At 49.8% G+C, this 18,968-nt stretch overlaps 1 protein-coding gene across 1 annotated transcript in view; it reads left to right on the top strand.

The window, feature by feature from the left end:
- The window catches only part of LOC117442195 (titin-like), a 193,814-nt gene that overhangs the window by 75,391 nt on the left and 99,455 nt on the right, over positions 1 to 18,968 (top strand). The window contains 12 exon segments of the mRNA XM_071202368.1: positions 124 to 402; positions 648 to 926; positions 5,007 to 5,285; positions 5,531 to 5,809; positions 5,989 to 6,273; positions 6,501 to 6,779; positions 7,248 to 7,538; positions 13,211 to 13,491; positions 14,012 to 14,141; positions 15,668 to 15,950; positions 16,801 to 16,984; positions 17,333 to 17,413. Of these exon segments, the coding sequence (XP_071058469.1) occupies positions 124 to 402; positions 648 to 926; positions 5,007 to 5,285; positions 5,531 to 5,809; positions 5,989 to 6,273; positions 6,501 to 6,779; positions 7,248 to 7,538; positions 13,211 to 13,491; positions 14,012 to 14,141; positions 15,668 to 15,950; positions 16,801 to 16,984; positions 17,333 to 17,413 (2,930 nt within the window).

Here is an 18,968-nt window from a genome sequence, read left to right as displayed (position 1 = left end):
TTGTAGAGCATTACGGCGGTGTGTGGTCGTTAAGTAGGGGTACATGAAGTGAAGACCACCATCTGCCTGCTAGCATAACATACTGTAGGCTTCATCCACTAACCCAACCATTACTCCTCTCAGAGCTGCCGTGCTTCCAAACAAAGCTGGAAGACACTCCTCTCAGACTCGGTGAACCGCTGAGCCTCAGGTGTACGTACACCGGGAGCCAGAGGATGAGCGTCACCTGGAAGAAAGACGGTAAACTCATCTGGGCTTCATACAAGTACAACGTTAAGACCACCAAAGATTGCTGCGTCCTGGAGGTCCTCAACAGCGACCGCGAAGAGGCCGCAGGAAAATACACGTGTGAACTGTCGAACGCCGCGGGAACCGACGTCTGCCACGCCGAGGTCAAACTAGGTAACGCTAACGCAGCCTGCTTGCAGTTCATGCATGACGTTAACAACACCTCCAGGTAACCACTCACATAGGCCTGAGCGCTCTATTGCTTCACGTACAGGTAAACGTCCCGCATTCACATAGCCTCTCTTTCTACGCATGAGAACATCCACGGAGTCCAGCGGATACTTCCAGACTCATAGCGTGTCCTGCGCATGTTCGACCTCAGTGGTTCCTGTGACTGACCTCCGCCTTGCTTCTCTCAGAACCGGTGCGCTTTGTGAAGAAGCTGGAAGACACTACTTTCATAGTTGGTAAGCCTCTGACTCTGGCGTGCACGTACGCCGGCAGCCAGAGGGTCTACGTCACCTGGAAGAAGGACAGCAAGATGATCTGGGCGTCTTATCAGTATAACGTGAGGACGACTGATTCAGTTTGCTTCCTGGACGTGCTCAACAGCGACCGCCCAGAGGCCGCTGGGACTTACACTTGCGAAGTGTCCAACAAAGCGGGAACAGACGTCTGCCACGCTCGTGTCACCCTAGGTAAAGTCACAACGCTTAACACACCTCCTGCTTTCCACATTAACTGTGTCCGCCTGTTCCCAAACCTTTTCAGTGTGAGACCCAAAACAGAAATGTTGTGGTCCTCAGGGACCCGAGCTCAAAACACGTCATGGTTCTCCATAATAGCTACAGTTATAAACAAAGACTTCAACACACCATGAACTTAAAATGAAAATATGTATTTAATTATAAAAGTGCATCGCAGCAATTTCTCAACAAAGAAACCTTCCCTTTGAGCTCGCCCAGAAGACATGGGGATCAAAGCGGAACACGTGGGTTTGCTATCCTGGCTCAAGATGGTGGAATGAGCAAAGCTCACACACCTTCCAGACTGAAACTCATCTCCTTCGACTCCACTTCGAGAGATAGAACTGCTAACAGAGCACTTATATACTAACAGAGCACTTATATACTAACAAAGGACTGCTAACAGAGCACTTATATACTAACAAAGGACTGCTGACAGAGCACTTATATACTAACAGAGCACTTATATACTAACAAAGGACTGCTAACAGAGCACTTATATACTAACAAAGGACTGCTGACAGAGCACTGATATACTAACAAAGGACTGCTGACAGAGCACTTATATACTAACAGAGCACTTATATACTAACAAAGGACTGCTAACAGAGCACTTATATACTAACAAAGGACTGCTAACAGAGCACTTATATACTAACAAAGGACTGCTAACAGAGCACTTATATACTAACAAAGGACTGCTAACAGAGCACTTATATACTAACAAAGGACTGCTAACAGAGCACTTATATACTAACAGAGCACTTATATACTAACAAAGGACTGCTAACAGAGCACTGATATACTAACAAAGGACTGCTAACAGAGCACTTATATACTAACAAAGGACTGCTGACAGAGCACTTATATACTAACAAAGGACTGCTGACAGAGCACTGATATACTAACAAAGGACTGCTGACAGAGCACTTATATACTAACAGAGCACTTATATACTAACAAAGGACTGCTGACAGAGCACTTATATACTAACAGAGCACTTATATACTAACAAAGGACTGCTGACAGAGCACTTATATACTAACAAAGGACTGCTGATAGAGCACTTATATACTAACAGAGCACTTATATACTAACAAAGGACTGCTGACAGAGCACTGATATACTAACAAAGGACTGCTGACAGAGCACTTATATACTAACAAAGGACTGCTAACAGAGCACTTATATACTAACAAAGGACTGCTAACAGAGCACTTATATACTAACAAAGGACTGCTAACAGAGCACTTATATACTAACAAAGGACTGCTAACAGAGCACTTATATACTAACAAAGGACTGCTAACAGAGCACTGATATACTAACAAAGGACTGCTAACAGAGCACTTATATACTAACAAAGGACTGCTGACAGAGCACTTATATACTAACAAAGGACTGCTGACAGAGCACTGATATACTAACAAAGGACTGCTAACAGAGCACTTATATACTAACAGAGCACTTATATACTAACAAAGGACTGCTGACAGAGCACTTATATACTAACAGAGCACTTATATACTAACAAAGGACTGCTGACAGAGCACTTATATACTAACAAAGGACTGCTGATAGAGCACTTATATACTAACAGAGCACTTATATACTAACAAAGGACTGCTGACAGAGCACTGATATACTAACAAAGGACTGCTGACAGAGCACTTATATACTAACAAAGGACTGCTAACAGAGCACTGATATACTAACAGAGCACTTATATACTAACAAAGGACTGCTAACAGAGCACTGATATACTAACAGAGCACTTATATACTAACAAAGGACTGCTGACAGAGCACTGATATACTAACAAAGGACTGCTGACAGAGCACTTATATACTATCAAAGGACTGCTAACAGAGCACTGATATACTAACAAAGGAGTGCTAACAGAGCACTGATATACTAACAAAGGACTGCTAACAGAGCACTGATATACTATCAAAGGACTGCTAACAGAGCACTTATATACTAACAAAGGACTGCTAACAGAGCACTTATATACTAACAAAGGACTGCTAACAGAGCACTTATATACTAACAAAGGACTGCTAACAGAGCACTTATATACTAACAGAGCACTTATATACTAACAAAGGACTGCTAACAGAGCACTTATATACTAACAAAGGACTGCTAACAGAGCACTTATATACTAACAAAGGACTGGCTTACCTAAAGCCAGCTGAGTAGCACTTGAAATGTTTGGCTCTATGAAGCCTGATGTACTTTATGATTCTGTTTTCTTCAAGTTTGTGTCTTCCTGGTCGAACGCACTTATTGTAAGTCGTTTTGGATAAAAGCCTCAGCTAAATGTGATGTAATGTAATGAAAGACGAAACATGGGAAGTGCAGTCAAGTATATGCAGTACAAATTAAATTTAAATTATACAATTATCAGAAGTGCAACATTAAGTTTGTCACTAGCTAAAAAACTATGTACACAGACTCTTCTTGAAAGACGCTTCTTGAAAGACGCTTCTTGAAAGACTCTTCTTGAAAGACTCTTCTTGAAAGACGCTTCTTGAAAGACTCTTCTTGAAAGACTCTTCTTGAAAGACGCTTCTTGAAAGACGCTTCTTGAAAGACGCTTCTTGAAAGACTCTTCTTGAAAGACTCTTCTTGAAAGACTCTTCTTGAAAGACTCTTCTTTGCAGATGAAAGACGCTTCTTGAAAGACGCTTCTTGAAAGACGCTTAAGACGCTTCTTGAAAGACGCTTCTTGAAAGACGCTTCTTGAAAGACTCTTCTTGAAAGACTCTTCTTGAAAGACGCTTCTTGAAAGACTCTTCTTGAAAGACTCTTCTTGAAAGACTCTTCTTGAAAGACGCTTCTTGAAAGACTCTTCTTGAAAGACGCTTCTTGAAAGACTCTTCTTGAAAGACTCTTCTTGAAAGACGCTTCTTGAAAGACTCTTCTTGAAAGACGCTTCTTGAAAGACTCTTCTTGAAAGACGCTTCTTGAAAGACTCTTCTTGAAAGACTCTTCTTGAAAGACGCTTCTTGAAAGACGCTTCTTGAAAGACTCTTCTTGAAAGACTCTTCTTGAAAGACGCTTCTTGAAAGACGCTTCTTGAAAGACTCTTCTTGAAAGACTCTTCTTGAAAGACGCTTCTTGAAAGACTCTTCTTGAAAGACTCTTCTTGAAAGACTCTTCTTGAAAGACTCTTCTTGAAAGACGCTTCTTGAAAGACTCTTCTTGAAAGACGCTTCTTGAAAGACTCTTCTTGAAAGACGCTTCTTGAAAGACTCTTCTTGAAAGACTCTTCTTGAAAGACTCTTCTTGAAAGACGCTTCTTGAAAGACTCTTCTTGAAAGACTCTTCTTGAAAGACTCTTCTTGAAAGACGCTTCTTGAAAGACGCTTCTTGAAAGACGCTTCTTGAAAGACGCTTCTTGAAAGACGCTTCTTGAAAGATTCTTCTTTGCAGATGAAAGACTCTTCGATGTGTCCCGATGCAGAGGATGTTTTCTTTGGAGATGTCGGTCCAATTGATTCATTTTCAAGCTCTGGTTACGGAGCGCCTCTCCACTGACACACACTGAGGCCGCTCCTCTCCACTTCTAACGGCTTTTGTGAAGCCAACGTTTAAAAACTGCTCTTTGTCGTCTTTTTGCCATCGTGTACGATCGGGATTCATCAACAGACAATAAACAGACGGCGCGAAAACGTGTCAGAGCTGATACAAATACAATCTTTTATTTTTAGTTCATTTATATTTCGAAAATGAAATCATTCAATATACAATGATGTATTGCATGATTTCATTTTCAAAATAAAATAAAAAAATGGTATTTGCAACGCAGCCATCAGCTCTGACGCTGTGTGTGTGTGTGTGTGTGTGTCGCAATGCATTCAACTGGCGACCCAATCAAAACGGGTCTGAGTTTGGGAAAGGCTGGTATAGAGCATTACGGTGGTGTGTGGTCGTTAAGTAGGGGTACATGAAGTGAAGACCACCATCTGCCTGCTAGCATAACATACTGTAGGCTTCATCCACTAACCCAACCATTACTCCTCTCAGAGCTGCCGTGCTTCCAAACAAAGCTGGAAGACACTCCTCTCAGACTCGGTGAACCGCTGAGCCTCAGGTGTACGTACACCGGGAGCCAGAGGATGAGCGTCACCTGGAAGAAAGACGGTAAACTCATCTGGGCTTCATACAAGTACAACGTTAAGACCACCAAAGATTGCTGCGTCCTGGAGGTCCTCAACAGCGACCGCGAAGAGGCCGCAGGAAAATACACGTGTGAACTGTCGAACGCCGCGGGAACCGACGTCTGCCACGCCGAGGTCAAACTAGGTAACGCTAACGCAGCCTGCTTGCAGTTCATGCATGACGTTAACAACACCTCCAGGTAACCACTCACATAGGCCTGAGCGCTCTATTGCTTCACGTACAGGTAAACGTCCAGCATTCACATAGCCTCTCTTTCTACGCATGAGAACATCCACGGAGTCCAGCGGATACTTCCAGACTCATAGCGTGTCCTGCGCATGTTCGACCTCAGTGGTTCCTGTGACTGACCTCCGCCTTGCTTCTCTCAGAACCGGTGCGCTTTGTGAAGAAGCTGGAAGACACTACTTTCATAGTTGGTAAGCCTCTGACTCTGGCGTGCACGTACGCCGGCAGCCAGAGGGTCTACGTCACCTGGAAGAAGGACAGCAAGATGATCTGGGCGTCTTATCAGTATAACGTGAGGACGACTGATTCAGTTTGCTTCCTGGACGTGCTCAACAGCGACCGCCCAGAGGCCGCTGGGACTTACACTTGCGAAGTGTCCAACAAAGCGGGAACAGACGTCTGCCACGCTCGTGTCACCCTAGGTAAAGTCACAACGCTTAACACACCTCCTGCTTTCCACATTAACTGTGTCCGCCTGTTGTAGAGCATTACGGCGGTGTGTGGTCGTTAAGTAGGGGTACATGAAGTGAAGACCACCATCTGCCTGCTAGCATAACATACTGTAGGCTTCATCCACTAACCCAACCATTACTCCTCTCAGTCTCAGGGCTGCCGTGCTTCCAAACAAAGCTGGAAGACACTCCTCTCAGACTCGGTGAACCGCTGAGCCTCAGGTGTACGTACACCGGGAGCCAGAGGATGAGCGTCACCTGGAAGAAAGACGGTAAACTCATCTGGGCTTCATACAAGTACAACGTTAAGACCACCAAAGATTGCTGCGTCCTGGAGGTCCTCAACAGCGACCGCGAAGAGGCCGCAGGAAAATACACGTGTGAACTGTCGAACGCCGCGGGAACCGACGTCTGCCACGCCGAGGTCAAACTAGGTAACGCTAACGCAGCCTGCTTGCAGTTCATGCATGACGTTAACAACACCTCCAGGTAACCACTCACATAGGCCTGAGCGCTCTATTGCTTCACGTACAGGTAAACGTCCAGCATTCACATAGCCTCTCTTTCTACGCATGAGAACATCCACGGAGTCCAGCGGATACTTCCAGACTCATAGCGTGTCCTCCGCATGTTCGACTGACCTCCGCCTTGCTTCTCTCAGAGCCCGTACGCTTTGTGAAGAAGCTGGCGGACGTGAGCCACCAGCTGGGTGAGCCTCTGAAGCTGCAGTGCTCGTACTCCGGCAGCCAGAGGGTCTACGTGACGTGGAAGAAGGATGACAAGCTGATCTGGGCTTCTTACCTCTACAACGTCAACACCACCGCCTCCACCTGCACTCTGGAGGTCCTCAACGGCGACAGGGCTGCCTCGGCCGGGAAATACACGTGCGAAATTTCCAATGCCGAAGGCAGTGACACCTGTCACGCGAACGTTAAAATAGGTAACGCTGTACAAACGTCCCCCGTGTGGTTCCCGTAACTAACCCTAACGTTCGGTGTAGTTCTCGTTTCCTGTGGTCTTGTCTCCGTTGGTAACACGAAGGGAATTTGATGACGTCTCAAATCCCGGGTTATTCTGTTGGCGTGTTCATGGCTAACTTGTGGTTGTTGGTTTGAACAGATACAGATTATACTTAAGGTTTGAAGGTCCTTCAGAGTGTGTGGTCCACATTGTTGTGGATGGATCATTTGAATATGTGCTTGCTTTAAAAGGGTTTTTTAGTCTGTGTGTTGTTCTTTATTCGCTCGCTTGTATGTTGCAGGTTGTTTGTATGTCGTCCGAAGTGGCTCTCTGTTCTCCCAGATGCTCTGTGAAGGCCCGGTGGCCTCGTGATGATGATCTGAATTGTGAAACCCCTTCCCACTGTCAAAACATGGCCTGACTTTCTCTCCCCTCTCCCCGATAACAGGACCCAAAGTCCCTCCCAACTTCACCAAGAGGCCCTCGGAGTCCATGATGGATTCTGTGGGTAAGACGGTGAAGATGGAGGCTCGGGTGTCCGGCTCGCAGCCGCTGAGCATCACCTGGTACAAGGACAGCAACCAGATCTACGGCTCCGACAAATACGCCATGAGCTTGGAGAACAACGTGGCCGTGATATCCGTCAGAGACTCCAGCAGCTCTGACGGCGGCGTGTACTCCTGCGAGGCGTCCAACGAGGCCGGCAAGGCTTCCTGTCGGGTGACTCTGAACATCACAGGTATATCGGTTCATTCATCTCTATAGTCTACTGATGATTGGCTGTAGTGTGTTCCTCTGAAAGGGCAATCAGGTAAAGCCCAACATGTCTACCCTGAATAGATCTTCATGTCCGCAGGAGGTGAGCACAGTCAGATAACACAAGCTGCATCTGTACAGCAGCGGAGGATTGTGTTAGCATTAGTACTCCAGGAAGTTGCACAGTTATATAAGAGGACACTGAAGGATCCGTGTTCTGTTCTTTGGCCACTGTACATATTCTCACAAATATGTTTTGTGCAGAGAAGATAACTTGTATGGATGCAAAGAATGTATTTTTGTAATCAAGCACTGGGAAATGTGGAGGAAGATACTAGCTTGGTTGCTGGGTTCAAATGAACGTTTAATCCAGGACACAGTTCTCCAGCCTGTGCACCGAACTCCCAGCAGCTGGAGGGTGTTTCTGACGGCTGTGGAGTTGGGTTCCTTTCAGGTTTAGGTCAATGAAGACTGAAACACAAAGACGTTTAGGTCTGCAGGAGATGCCCGTCCAGTTCCACTTTCAAACCCTTCTTCCCCGCCTCTCCTCCAGAAACTGACCAGGCTCCCAAGTTCGATGTTCCTCTGGAGCCGGTGACGGTGAACGAGGGCGAGAAGCTGAGCCTGAAGTGTCATGTGACCGGCTCCCCTCCTCTGAACATCCACTGGATGAAGGACAGGAGGGAGCTGAAGTCCAGCGGGAACACTCGCATCACGTTTGTTGGCGGTCGGCCTGTCTGGAGGTCAGCCCGGCCTCAAAGAGCGAGGCTGGGGATTACCTCTGCAAGGCCTCCAACGCCACCGGCAGCAACTTCTGCAAGTCCAAGGTCACCGTGAGAGGTAGGCTTTTCATGATCGAACACACCTTCTCAGTCCGGCGGTTTGTTCCCCGGCCGCATATATGATTAACCAGGAGCATGTGTTTTGGTGCTTTGTGATCCTTTAGCTAAGATAATATAGAATAGGAATAATACATGGATTCCTTGTGTCTTACCATGTCATTTACTGAAAGTACATTTGCGGATAAGCTTATTGTTCCTTCAACTTTCTGATAAAAGCCTTGCACAGTTTACAATCTGTTCAAAAAGTGACATATTTTACTGTTTGTTTACCTCCAAAGCACACATTTTAAATATTGTGGGTTTAAGGTTTATGGTTATAACTTAAAAACCAAAGTTCCCGTTAACGAGTCCCCCTCCTTATGCCCGGACTCACCTGGTCATGATTTCTCTTCAGACTCAGGAGTGAAGGTTTCCCCCCGGGAGGCAGCCGCCCGCCCCGGCTGGCAGCCGCCGCCCCGGCTGCAGCCGCCGCCCCAGCTGCAGCCGCCGCCCCAGCTGCAGCCGCGCCCTGTCAAGAGGCTGGACAACGCCCGGCTGCAGCCGCGCCACCAGCTTCAGCCGCCGCCCCCGGCTGCAGCCGCGCCCGTCAAGAGGGCTGGACAACCTGTTCTTCATCAGAGGAACTGCAGACGGTTTCTGCCACTGAGAGTAAGTGGAATGCCGTTTGTGAAACATATTGGCAGAGAACTCACTGCTACATAGCTTGGCTTCTGAAAGACTCTTCTTGAAAGACTCTTCTCTGAAAGACGCTCTTGAAAGACCTTCTTGAAAGACTCTTCTTGAAAGATTGACCTTCTGAAAGACTCTTCTTGAGACTCTTCTTGAAAGACTCTTCTTGAAAGACTCTTCTTGAAAGACGCTTCTTGAAAGACTCTTCTTGAAAGACGCTTCTTGAAAGACTCTTCTTGAAAGACGCTTCTTGAAAGACTCTCTTCTTGAAAGACTCTTCTTGAAAGACTCTTCTTGAAAGACGCTTCTTGAAAGACTCTTCTTGAAAGACTCTTCTTGAAAGACTCTTCTTGAAAGACGCTTCTTGAAAGACGCTTCTTGAAAGACGCTTCTTGAAAGACGCTTCTTGAAAGACGCTTCTTGAAAGATTCTTCTTTGCAGATGAAAGACTCTTCGATGTGTCCCGATGCAGAGGATGTTTTCTTTGGAGATGTCGGTCCAATTGATTCATTTTCAAGCTCTGGTTACGGAGCGCCTCTCCACTGACACACACTGAGGCCGCTCCTCTCCACTTCTAACGGCTTTTGTGAAGCCAACGTTTAAAAACTGCTCTTTGTCGTCTTTTTTGCCATCGTGTACGATCGGGATTCATCAACAGACAATAAACAGACGGCGCGAAAACGTGTCAGAGCTGATACAAATACAATCTTTTATTTTTAGTTCATTTATATTTCGAAAATGAAATCATTCAATATACAATGATGTATTGCATGATTTCATTTTCAAAATAAAATAAAAAAATGGTATTTGCAACGCAGCCATCAGCTCTGACGCTGTGTGTGTGTGTGTGTGTGTGTCGCAATGCATTCAACTGGCGACCCAATCAAAACGGGTCTGAGTTTGGGAAAGGCTGGTATAGAGCATTACGGTGGTGTGTGGTCGTTAAGTAGGGGTACATGAAGTGAAGACCACCATCTGCCTGCTAGCATAACATACTGTAGGCTTCATCCACTAACCCAACCATTACTCCTCTCAGAGCTGCCGTGCTTCCAAACAAAGCTGGAAGACACTTCCTCTCAGACTCGGTGAACCGCTGAGCCTCAGGTGTACGTACACCGGGAGCCAGAGGATGAGCGTCACCTGGAAGAAAGACGGTAAACTCATCTGGGCTTCATACAAGTACAACGTTAAGACCCACCAAAGATTGCTGCGTCCTGGAGGTCCTCAACAGCGACCGCGAAGAGGCCGCAGGAAAATACACGTGTGAACTGTCGAACGCCGCGGGAACCGACGTCTGCCACGCCGAGGTCAAACTAGGTAACGCTAACGCAGCCTGCTTGCAGTTCATGCATGACGTTAACAACACCTCCAGGTAACCACTCACATAGGCCTGAGCGCTCTATTGCTTCACGTACAGGTAAACGTCCAGCATTCACATAGCCTCTCTTTCTACGCATGAGAACATCCACGGAGTCCAGCGGATACTTCCAGACTCATAGCGTGTCCTGCGCATGTTCGACCTCAGTGGTTCCTGTGACTGACCTCCGCCTTGCTTCTCTCAGAACCGGTGCGCTTTGTGAAGAAGCTGGAAGACACTACTTTCATAGTTGGTAAGCCTCTGACTCTGGCGTGCACGTACGCCGGCAGCCAGAGGGTCTACGTCACCTGGAAGAAGGACAGCAAGATGATCTGGGCGTCTTATCATTATAACGTGAGGACGACTGGATTCAGTTTGCTTCCTGGACGTGCTCAACAGCGACCCGCCCAGAGGCCGCTGGGACTTACACTTGCGAAGTGTCCAACAAAGCGGGAACAGACGTCTGCCACGCTCGTGTCACCCTAGGTAAGTCACAACGCTTAACACACCTCCTGCTTTCCACATTAACTGTGTCCGCCTGTTGTAGAGCATTACGGCGGTGTGTGGTCGTTAAGTAGGGGTACATGAAGTGAAGACCACCATCTGCCTGCTAGCATAACATACTGTAGGCTTCATCCACTAACCCAACCATTACTCCTCTCAGTCTCAGGGCTGCCGTGCTTCCAAACAAAGCTGGAAGACACTCCTCTCAGACTCGGTGAACCGCTGAGCCTCAGGTGTACGTACACCGGGAGCCAGAGGATGAGCGTCACCTGGAAGAAAGACGGTAAACTCATCTGGGCTTCATACAAGTACAAACGTTAAGACCACCAAAGATTGCTGCGTCCTGGAGGTCCTCAACAGCGACCGCGAAGAGGCCGCAGGAAAATACACGTGTGAACTGTCGAACGCCGCGGGAACCGACGTCTGCCACGCCGAGGTCAAACTAGGTAACGCTAACGCAGCCTGCTTGCAGTTCATGCATGACGTTAACAACACCTCCAGGTAACCACTCACATAGGCCTGAGCGCTCTATTGCTTCACGTACAGGTAAACGTCCAGCATTCACATAGCCTCTCTTTCTACGCATGAGAACATCCACGGAGTCCAGCGGATACTTCCAGACTCATAGCGTGTCCTCCGCATGTTCGACTGACCTCCGCCTTGCTTCTCTCAGAGCCCGTACGCTTTGTGAAGAAGCTGGCGGACGTGAGCCACCAGCTGGGTGAGCCTCTGAAGCTGCAGTGCTCGTACTCCGGCAGCCAGAGGGTCTACGTGACGTGGAAGAAGGATGACAAGCTGATCTGGGCTTCTTACCTCTACAACGTCAACACCACCCGCCTCCACCGGCACTCTGGAGGTCCTCAACGGCGACAGGGCTGCCTCGGCCGGGAAATACACGTGCGAAATTTCCAATGCCGAAGGCAGTGACACCTGTCACGCGAAACGTTAAAATAGGTAACGCTGTACAAACGTCCCCCGTGTGGTTCCCGTAACTAACCCTAACGTTCGGTGTAGTTCTCGTTTCCTGTGGTCTTGTCTCCGTTGGTAACACGAAGGGAATTTGATGACGTCTCAAATCCCGGGTTATTCTGTTGGCGTGTTCATGGCTAACTTGTGGTTGTTGGTTTGAACAGATACAGATTATACTTAAGGTTTGAAGGTCCTTCAGAGTGTGTGGTCCACATTGTTGTGGATGGATCATTTGAATATGTGCTTGCTTTAAAAGGGTTTTTTAGTCTGTGTGTTGTTCTTTATTCGCTCGCTTGTATGTTGCAGGTTGTTTGTATGTCGTCCGAAGTGGCTCTCTGTTCTCCCAGATGCTCTGTGAAGGCCCGGTGGCCTCGTGATGATGATCTGAATTGTGAAACCCCTTCCCACTGTCAAAACATGGCCTGACTTTCTCTCCCCTCTCCCCGATAACAGGACCCAAAGTCCCTCCCAACTTCACCAAGAGGCCCTCGGAGTCCATGATGGATTCTGTGGGTAAGACGGTGAAGATGGAGGCTCGGGTGTCCGGCTCGCAGCCGCTGAGCATCACCTGGTACAAGGACAGCAAACCAGATCTACGGCTCCGACAAATACGCCATGAGCTTGGAGAACAACGTGGCCGTGATATCCGTCAGAGACTCCAGCAGCTCTGACGGCGGCGTGTACTCCTGCGAGGCGTCCAACGAGGCCGGCAAGGCTTCCTGTCGGGTGACTCTGAACATCACAGGTATATCGGTTCATTCATCTCTATAGTCTACTGATGATTGGCTGTAGTGTGTTCCTCTGAAAGGGCAATCAGGTAAAGCCCAACATGTCTACCCTGAATAGATCTTCATGTCCGCAGGAGGTGAGCACAGTCAGATAACACAAGCTGCATCTGTACAGCAGCGGAGGATTGTGTTAGCATTAGTACTCCAGGAAGTTGCACAGTTATATAAGAGGACACTGAAGGATCCGTGTTCTGTTCTTTGGCCACTGTACATATTCTCACAAATATGTTTTGTGCAGAGAAGATAACTTGTATGGATGCAAAGAATGTATTTTTGTAATCAAGCACTGGGAAATGTGGAGGAAGATACTAGCTTGGTTGCTGGTTCAAATGAACGTTTAATCCAGGACACAGTTCTCCAGCCTGTGCACCGAACTCCCAGCAGCTGGAGGGTGTTTCTGACGGCTGTGGAGTTGGGTTCCTTTCAGGTTTAGGTCAATGAAGACTGAAACACAAAGACGTTTAGGTCTGCAGGAGATGCCCGTCCAGTTCCACTTTCAAACCCTTCTTCCCCGCCTCTCCTCCAGAAACTGACCAGGCTCCCAAGTTCGATGTTCCTCTGGAGCCGGTGACGGTGAACGAGGGCGAGAAGCTGAGCCTGAAGTGTCATGTGACCGGCTCCCCTCCTCTGAACATCCACTGGATGAAGGACAGGAGGGAGCTGAAGTCCAGCGGGAACACTCGCATCACGTTTGTTGGCGGGTCGGCCTGTCTGGAGGTCAGCCCGGCCTCAAAGAGCGAGGCTGGGGATTACCTCTGCAAGGCCTCCAACGCCACCGGCAGCAACTTCTGCAAGTCCAAGGTCACCGTGAGAGGTAGGCTTTTCATGATCGAACACACCTTCTCAGTCCGGCGGTTTGTTCCCCGGCCGCATATATGATTAACCAGGAGCATGTGTTTTGGTGCTTTGTGATCCTTTAGCTAAGATAATATAGAATAGGAATAATACATGGATTCCTTGTGTCTTACCATGTCATTTACTGAAAGTACATTTGCGGATAAGCTTATTGTTCCTTCAACTTTCTGATAAAAGCCTTGCACAGTTTACAATCTGTTCAAAAAGTGACATATTTTACTGTTTGTTTACCTCCAAAGCACACATTTTAAATATTGTGGGTTTAAGGTTTATGGTTATAACTTAAAACCAAAGTTCCCGTTAACGAGTCCCCCTCCTTATGCCGGACTCACCTGGTCATGATTTCTCTTCAGACTCAGGAGTGAAGGTTTCCCCCCGGGAGGCAGCCGCCGCCCCGGCTGCAGCCGCCGCCCCGGCTGCAGCCGCCGCCCCAGCTGCAGCCGCCGCCCCAGCTGCAGCCGCGCCTGTCAAGAGGCTGGACAACGCCCCGGCTGCAGCCGCCGCCCCAGCTTCAGCCGCCGCCCCGGCTGCAGCCGCGCCCGTCAAGAGGCTGGACAACCTGTTCTTCATCGAGGAACTGCAGACGGTTTCTGCCACTGAGAGTAAGTGGAATGCCGTTTGTGAAACATATGGCAGAGAACTCACTGCTACATAGCTTGAGTACCTACCTACCCACCTACCCACCCACCTACCTAACTACCCACCTACCCACCTACCCACCTACCTACCCACCCACCTACCTAACTACCCACCTACCCACCCACCCACCTACCTATCCACCCACCCACCTACCTACCTACCCACCTACCCACCCACCCACCTACCTACCTACCCCACCCACCTACCCACCCACCCACCTACCTAACTACCCACCTACCTACCCACCCACCTACCTAACTACCCACCTACCTAACCACCCACCTACCTACCTACCTACCCACCTACCCACCTACCTACCTACCTACCCACCTACCCACCTACCCACCCTACCTACCCAACTACCTACCCACCTACCTACCTACCCACCTACCTACCTACCTACCTACCTACCCACCCACCTACCCACCCCCTACCTAACTACCCCACCTACCCACCTAACCACCTACCTACCTACCCACCCACCTACCCACCTACTTACCTACCCACCTACCTACCCACCCACCTACTCACCTACCTACCTACCTACCTACCTACCTACCTACCTACCTACCTACCTACCTACCTACCCACCTACCTACCTACCTACCTACCTACCTACCTACCTACCTACCTACCTACCTACCTACCCACCTACCCACCTACCTACCCACCTACCCACCCACCTACCTACCCACCTACCTACCCACCCACCTACCTACCTACCTACCTACCTACCCACCTACCCCACCTACCTACCCACCTACCTACCTACCTACCTACCCACCTACCCACCTACCTACCTACCCACCTACCCACCTACCTACCCACCTACCTACCTACCTACCCACCTACCCACCTACCTACCTACCTACCCACCTACCCACCCACCTACCTACCTACCTACCCACCTACCCACCTACCTACCTACCCACCTACCCACCTACCCACCTACCTACCTACCCACCTACCCACCTACCTACCTACCTACCTACCTACCTACCTACCTACCTACCTACCTACCTACCTACCTACCCACCTACCCCCCACCTACCTACCCACCTACCCACCTACCCACCTACCTACCTAACTACCCAACTACCTACCCACCTACCTACCCACCTACCCACCTACCTACCCACCTACCTACCTACCTACCCACCTACCCACCTACCTACCTACCTACCCACCTACCCACCCACCTACCTACCTACCTACCCACCTACCCACCTACCTACCTACCCACCTACCCCACCTACCCACCTACCTACCTACCCACCTACCTACCTACCTACCTACCTACCTACCTACCTACCTACCTACCTACCTACCTACCTACCCACCTACCCACCCACCTACCTACCCACCTACCCACCTACCCACCTACCTACCTAACTACCCAACTACCTACCCACCTACCTACCCACCTACCTACCCCACTCGGTCAGGAGGAAGTGTACGCCCCTTCATGTTCTTCGTGTCTCCTCTGCAGAGGGCACCGCCACCTTCATCGCTAAGATCAGCGGAGACCCGATCCCCAGCGTGAAGTGGATGAAGGGCAAGTGGAGGCAGATCACCCCCGGTGGTCGCATCTCCATCGAGCAGAAGGGCCAGGACGCCAAGATGGAGATCAGAGAGGTGACCAAGTCGGACTCGGGTCAGTACCGCTGCGTCGCCACCAGCAAACACGGAGAGATCGAGAGCAGCGCCGACCTGGAGGTCAGCAAGAAGGAGGAGACAGCGGGACTGGGAGACATCCGGACCCGGCTGAAGAAGTACGGAAACATGCTTTATGAGAGATACAGACAGACACACTGCAGGGGCTGTAGTACGCTAAGAGCAACACATCGGTTTGAGAAACAACCTAAATATAGTTACAAGTTCTAAAGCTATTTCCAGTCTTTCTCATCATGTGCTCAGCAGCAACACTGTAGGTACAGGCTCCTCCCCCAACAGAGCAGCATGCAGCAACACTGTAGGTACAGGCTCCTCCCCCAACAGAGCAGCATGCAGCAACACTGTAGGTACAGGCTCCTCCCCCAACAGAGCAGCATGCAGCAACACTGTAGGTACAGGCTCCTCCCCCAACAGAGCAGCATGCAGCAACACTGTAGGTACAGGCTCCTCCCCCAACAGAGCAGCATGCAGCAACACTGTAGGTACAGGCTCCTCCCCCAACAGAGCAGCATGCAGCAACACTGTAGGTACAGGCTCCTCCCCCAACAGAGCAGCATGCAGCAACACTGTAGGTACAGGCTCCTCCCCCAACAGAGCAGCATGCAGCAACACTGTAGGTACAGGCTCCTCCCCCAACAGAGCAGCATGCAGCAACACTGTAGGTACAGGCTCCTCCCCCAACAGAGCAGCATGCAGCAACACTGTAGGTACAGGCTCCTCCCCCAACAGAGCAACATACAGTACACAGCTGGAGAGCTTTCGCACCGTAGACCACGGCGTGAGACGTGTTTCTAGCGAAGTTCCCTCTGACTCCAATTGAGTAAACACGAGTTTCTTTAGATGGTCTTTGAGGATAAATGAGAAGTTGACCTTGAGGAAGAACTCCGTCCTCTTTACTAGCAGAGGACCTGAGAGTTCTCACATCTCATTGTTCTTGATGTTTCCCAGGACTCCCTCGAAGCAGAAGAGTCCCAAGAAGGAAGGAGACTTGAACATCGTGGACCTGCTGAGAGGACAGAACCCCAAAGACTACGAGAAGATCCTGCAGGAGCACGGCATCCACGACTTCCGCACCATCCTGCAGGCCATGGAGTTCCTGAAGAGGGAGAAGGACATGGAGAGCGGGAAAGTGGTAAAGAAAATGGTCTTCGTTTCACTTCCTGTCCCCTGGTCTGCTATTGGACCAGGTAGATGCTGCCTTCAGGGTCCAACACGGGAACACAGCATCCCTACAGCGGCCGTGCAGAGACACAGCGAGGCCAGCTGTGTCTACCCCATGCTAAGCTAATGCTAGGCTACGTGAGCATGCGGTGTCTCCATATTGATCAGAAGCAGGTTCGATACCTGGCAGGGTAACACGTACGAGGAATGACTTGGTGGTGTGCTTATCGTGCTGTCGGAGAAAGACGACGCCTGCTTCCCTTTTGAAAGTAGCTATCAGAGTGGTGAATGAGGACATGTTGTCTCTGTATCTCTGCAGGAAGTCGAGCATGGAGGCCAGGTGGAGGAAGAGGACATGGCTCGCCTCATCCAGCAGCTGGAGGGACGCGTCCACACCGAGGTACCACACGCAGAACCTGATGTACATGCCATCATTAGAATCGTGCAAACGAGTTACTTTAAAGGTCTCCTGTGGTCAAAATGCACCATGTGTCCCGGTGTGTCCCCGGTGTGTCCCCAGTGTGTCCCCGGTGTGTCCCGGTGTGTCCTCCGTGTCCCCCGTGTGTCCCCCGTGTGTCCCCGGTGTGTCCCGGTGTGTCCTCCGTGTCTCCCGTGTGTCCCCGGTGTGTCCCGGTGTGTCTGTGTGTGTCCCCGGTGTGTGTCCTCGGTGTGTGTCCCGTGTGTCCCCGGTGTGTCCCAGTGTGTCCCCGGTGTGTGTGTCCGGTGTCCCCCCGGTGTGTCCCGGTGTGTCCCCGGTATGTCCCCGGTGTATAAGTGATGTCTTCTCTACATCTGTTTGGGGTTTGGAGCAGGACACTTCAGAGACATGTCCTTAGTAACAGCTGGAAGAGAGGGGGGGGGCTACAAGGACCTGTTTGGGGTTTGGAGCAGGACACTTCAGAGACATGTCCTTAGTAACAGCTGGAAGAGAGGGGGGGGGGGCTACAAGGACCTGTTTGGGGTTTGGAGCAGGACACTTCAGAGTCATGTCCTTAGTAACAGCTGGAAGAGAGGGGGGGGGCTACAAGGACCTGTTTGGGGTTTGGAGCAGGACACTTCAGAGTCATGTCCTTAGTAACAGCTGGAAGAGAGAGGGGGGGGGCTACAAGGACCTGTTTGGGGTTTGGAGCAGGACACTTCAGAGACATGTCCTTAGTAACAGCTGGAAGAGAGGGGGGGGCTACAAGGACCTGTTTGGGGTTAGGAGCAGGACACTTCAGAGTCATGTCCTTAGTAACAGCTGGAAGAGAGAGGGGGGGGCTACAAGGACCTGTTTGGGGTTAGGAGCAGGACACTTCAGAGACATGTCCTTAGTAACAGCTGGAAGAGAGGGGGGGGCTACAAGGATCTGTGTGGGGTTTGGAGCAGGATGCTTCAGAGTCATGTCCTTAGTAACAGCTGGAAGAGAGAGGGGGGGCTACAAGGACCTGTTTGGGGTTTGGAGCAGGATGCTTCAGAGTCATGTCCTTAGTAACAGCTGGAAGAGAGGGGGGGGCTACAAGGACCTGATTGGGGTTTGGAGCAGGATGCTTCAGAGTCATGTCCTTAGTAACAGCTGGAAGAGAGAGGGGGGGCTACAAGGACCTGATTGGGGTTTGGAGCAGGATGCTTCAGAGTCATGTCCTTAGTAACAGCTGGAAGAGAGAGGGGGGGCTACAAGGACCTGTTTGGGGTTTGGAGCAGGACACTTCAGAGACATGTCCTTAGTAACAGCTGGAAGAGAGGGGGGGGCTACAAGGACCTGATTGGGGTTTGGAGCAGGATGCTTCAGAGTCATGTCCTTAGTAACAGCTGGAAGAGAGGGGGGGGGGCTACAAGGATCTGTGTGGGGTTTGGAGCAGGATGCTTCAGAGTCATGTCCTTGTATCTGAGACCTGTGATATCTGCCTAACACAGTATAATAGGAGGCCTTTAAAAGAAGTCGGCCTGTTGTGAGAATGCATTCCTAAACTAAC

The sequence above is a fragment of the Pseudochaenichthys georgianus genome, unplaced genomic scaffold, assembly GCF_902827115.2.
Source record: "Pseudochaenichthys georgianus unplaced genomic scaffold, fPseGeo1.2 scaffold_335_arrow_ctg1, whole genome shotgun sequence".
NCBI lineage: Eukaryota > Metazoa > Chordata > Actinopteri > Perciformes > Channichthyidae > Pseudochaenichthys > Pseudochaenichthys georgianus.
Note: the sequence above shows the minus strand (reverse complement) of the source record. Positions and strands in the feature narration are given on the sequence as shown.